Source organism: Carlito syrichta, unplaced genomic scaffold (assembly GCF_000164805.1).
Source record: "Carlito syrichta isolate Samal-C Ts95f unplaced genomic scaffold, Tarsius_syrichta-2.0.1 Scaffold305641, whole genome shotgun sequence".
Taxonomy (NCBI): Eukaryota; Metazoa; Chordata; class Mammalia; order Primates; family Tarsiidae; genus Carlito; species Carlito syrichta.
This window is the reverse complement of record NW_007249737.1, coordinates 1,075,292-1,079,761: the sequence shown is the minus strand read 5'-3', so window position 1 is coordinate 1,079,761 and position 4,470 is coordinate 1,075,292. Positions and strand designations below refer to the sequence as shown.

The 4,470-nt window shown below is 48.4% G+C and overlaps 1 protein-coding gene across 1 annotated transcript in view; it reads right to left on the bottom strand.

Moving 5' to 3' along the window:
• Positions 1–4,470, bottom strand: part of TMEM44 (transmembrane protein 44) — a 44,280-nt gene that overhangs the window by 13,171 nt on the left and 26,639 nt on the right. The window contains exon 9 of the mRNA XM_008061929.1: positions 3,437–3,595. Within this exon, the coding sequence (XP_008060120.1) occupies positions 3,437–3,595 (159 nt within the window). The remainder of the gene's footprint in view (positions 1–3,436; positions 3,596–4,470) is intronic.

Sequence of the window (4,470 nt, the reverse complement as noted above, 5' to 3'; positions counted from 1 at the left end):
AGCCGGGTGTGGTAGCGCGCACCTGTAGTTCCAGTTACTTGGAAGGCTGAGGCAGAAGGATCGCCTGAGCCCAGCAGGTTGAGGCTGTGGTGGCCGTGAGCATGCCACTGCACTCCAGCCTGGGCGACAGAGAATCCAACTAAAAAAAAAAAATTAGATTATGCAGTTGTGCTTCTGTTGGGAGCAAGAGAAGTCAAAAACCGGAGGAAGTGACAGCTAAGGCCCTGAGGACAACCTGTGCGCTTCCATGTCTCAATAGTATGGTCTGGAAGATTAAGGAGGCAGATCAGATTCTTAACTGTGACCAGTTTACCAAGTGCTCACTATCCTGTGAGGTGAGCTCGGGCCACAGCCCATGTGTCTTCATGTGTATTTCTTTCAAATTCTCACCCTGAGAAAATGTTTGTGGAAGGAGTGACCTAAGGGCCAGGTGAAGTGCGGTGTTCACTCATCTGCTCAATTACTTTCTTGCTCATATGCAAACACAAGGAACCAGGATCTTCAAGGAATACTATTTCAGAAAAACAGGACTGTGTCAAGCAGGCTCAATCCCACCACCTGGAAGCAGCTATTGGTTAGTAGGCTTTGGGGTTAATGTTAATTTTCTTCTTTTTAAAAAATTTTTAATTTTTGTAGAGATGTGGTCTCACTATGTTGTTCAGGCTGGTTTTAAACTTCTGGCTGCAAACATTCCTTACACCTTGGCCTCCCAAAGTGCTGGGATTACAAGCATGAGCCACCACACCTAGCCTTAATTTTCTTCAAGTTGGTGTCTCACTCTGTCTCTCAGGCTGGAGTGCAGTGGCACGATCATGGCTTACCACAGCCTTGACCTCCTGTGCTCAGGCAATCCTTCGACCTTAGTGTCCCGAGTAGCTAAGACTATAGGCGCAGCTAATTTTTTGATTTTTTGTAGAGACAAGGTCTTGCTATGTTGCCTAGGCTGGTCTTGAACTCCTGGGCTCAAGCAGTTCTTCTACCTTGGCCTACCAAAGTGCTGGGATTATAGGCGTGAGCCACCGTGCCTGGCCTTCTTCCTTATGTTTTTACCATTTTCTCAATTTTCTACTAAAAACACATTACTTTTAAGAATAGAAAATACAGATTACCAGAAGACCCAATGGATCACAAACCCCCAAAAAAGTCTCCTGTTCACATATGAAACATTCTGTATTGGGAGCTTCACAGTCCTGTTTGACCTGTCAATATTTATGTTTAGTTCAGTGTGAAGCTATCTCCTGATAGAACCCCAGTGTCGCTGTCATTTGTAGTATGTTTAGGGCAACAAGAAGGAAGACTGTGCTGGGGGCACATGGGAGGCTATGAAGAATGTGGGCTGGAACAGCTGAGCTTCTAAAAATACATTCCTTTTACATAGGCAAAAGTATTTATTCCCATTTGTTTGATTTAAGAGTGTGACCCTATCCCCTTGAAATGTACATATTTTCAATAATAGATTTCTAGAAAAGAGAGAGATAACAGAGTAGAGGAAGAAGAAGGACTGCAAAAACAGAAATAGCCCAAGCCAGACACAAGAACACATTTCCAAATTTTTCAAGTTCACGGTCCAATCCTTACCTCAACTGAGGGTGGTGTCAAAAGTGGCCCTTGTTTCCAGGGAGCAGATGTGGCTTCCCCTCTCCCAGCCCTCCCTGACTCACCGGCTTCACTGTCTCTTCTCTTCACTGGGAACACCTTGCTGTCAAGCCCACTCCTTTTCCCTTAGGCACTTAGATCTCTGCCAAGGCCGCTGGCTCCAGGCGGCCAAGTCACAGGCCTTGAGTGCCCTATATATTCTGAGACTGAATCCAAAAATCATAAAACACGGGAATATGATGCCAAGTTAGGATGCAAGATTCCTAACTCAAACCCGGCTCTCAATGACCAGCTGTGTTCCAAAGTCGAGAGACACAGAAAGATAAAGGTGACCCAGGTCCCATAGCTCACCAGGCCACAAGGCCAGACATACGTCTTCCAGGCACTCAGAAGAGCACCATTAACTCTGGGGGGAGATTAATCTTACCCATAATTTCTGGGTCGGATTCTGACCTTTGGAAATGCGGTCAGAGGGAACCCCAGGAGGAAAGGCCCAGAGGCCTGGGAATGAAGAGGAGTTCGGGGCCAGAGCTTAGTGCTGGATAAGGGCAGGAAGGTGCATGAGGCTGGGCAAGCTGTGGAAGGTCCCAAATGTCACACCGAGGAAGGGGACTTCATCCCACAGTGCCTCTAAGTTTTAGATTTCGGGGTCCAGTATAATTTCAACAAACCTGGGGACTTAGGATAGCAAATTGACCATTTTACCACACATAAAAAAACCTTTAAAACCCAAAGTAAAAACTCAACACCAGCTACTACTTGCTATTACCATCATTTTTTTAAAGGGCATTTTAACACCAGCAAAGCTGAGAAGACACAACTCAAAATAAAGACAGTCTCCGCCGGCACCAAAAAAGACAAGTTGGCCACCGTCTGCCAACATCCAAGTGTTATCAGATAGCCACCACATCGTCCCTGTGGTTCTCATTTTTCCTTAGGCAAATGGAAACTTCCTCATTGATTGGGGCTGGGAGCCACAGCTGGGGACCAAGAGAGGCAGAACAACTCAGACCTGAGAGTTACATCTGTTTGTGTGCTCAAGATGAGACATGCATCTTGTTCACTGGTGCAAAAACTCAAAAGGAAGTAAAGTTTAGAAAAGTGCCAGGCATGGTGCCCACCAGAGGGCCCACCCGTGTATGACACTACGAGAGGATGTAGCTGGTGTTCCTTGGGGACAAGAAAAGCTTCTGTGGTCAAATGGGTTTGGAAAACATTGGTACTTTTTGAACATTTATTATTCACAAGGAAGACACCTGTGAGTTTTTTTGTTTGTTTTTTGTTTTGAGTTGGAGTCTCACTCTGTTGTCCAGGCTGGAGTGCTGTGGCACACTCATGGCCACCCCAGCGTCAACCTGCTGGGCTCCCGCTAGCCTTCCGCCTCAGCCTTCCAAGTAGCCAGAACTACTGTGTGTGCTACCACACTCAGCTAATTTTGGATTTATTGTAGAGACAAAGTTTCGCCAAGATGCCTGGGCGGGTCTCGAGCCCGTGGGCTCAGGCAATCCACTTGCCTCGGCCTCCCAAAATGCTGGAATTACAGGCTGAGTCACCGAGCCTGGCTGAGATTTTCTGTCTATCTGTCCATCTGCCTGTCTGTCTAAGCAAACCGTGCAGACTAGACTCCAATACACAGGGTCCCCCTGGCTAATCTGACGGTAGAAACCTCGTCTCACCACTGACACAGGCTGTGGAGCCCCACAGAGATTTACTCATTATTTAGCAGCGTGATGTTAATGCAGGTGAGATGCGAGAACAGCAGGCAAGCCTCCAGGGGCACCCGCAAGTGGGGGACGAACGATGGCACCTCCATCCCCACCCAGCAGCCAAGGCCATGTACCTCCAGGTCGGAGTTGACGGAGGAGACCTCGGAGGAGCTGCCGGAAGACACTCGGGCCCGGATGACCTGAACAGGAGGATACGAGGGGGGTTCCTGCAGGGGCGCATCTCCGTTGTTCGTCTGTCCGTCGCCAGGCAGCCTGGTGGCACTGCAGCCTGTCTGCAAGGTGTGTGGGAAAGGGCAGGCAGGGATACTCAGTTCACTCTTATGGCTGAACTGCCCAAGCATTCCCCGCCTGCAGTATTCAAAAGGTCCAGAAGGGCAGTGTCTACCTGCACTCCCACACCCTGGCCACCCAGGCCTCTTTCCCAGAGGCAGCCAGCGCTGTTTCTTACTTATCCTTCTAGATATTCTATACACATACGAAGGGGGGACTCTAAAAAACTGGAATTTATTTATAAAACGGTGTGTATTTATTTATTTTTTGAGTTGGAGTCTCTCTCTGTCGGCCAGGCTGGAGTGCAGTGGCATGCTCACAGCCACTGCACCCTTGACCAACTGAGCACAGGTGATCCTTCCACCTTAGTCTTCCAAGTGGCTGGAATTACAGGCATGCACCACCACACCGGGCTAATTTTTTGATTTATTGTAGAGATGCGGTCTCAGTCTCGCCAAGTTGTCCAGGCTGGTCTCGAACCCTTGGGCTCAGGCAATCCTTTCACCTCAGCCTCCCAAAGTGATGTGATTATAGGCGTGAGCCACTGTGCCCAGCCTTTTTTTTTTTTTGAATTGAAGTCTCACTCTGTCACCCAGGCTGGAGTGCAGTGGCATGCTCACGGCCACTGCAGCCTTGATCTGCTGAGCTCAGGCGATCCTTACGACTCAGCCTTCTGAGTTTCTGGAACTACAGGCACACGTCACCATGCCCGGCTAATTTTTTGATATATTGTAGAGGTTGGGTTTCACCAAGTTGCCCAGGCTGGTCTCAAAACCGTGGGCTCAGGCAATCATCTCAGCTCAGCCTCCCAAAGTGCTAGGATTATAGGCATAAGTCACCGTGCCCGGCCTAGACACATACTTTTTTTTTTTTTTTT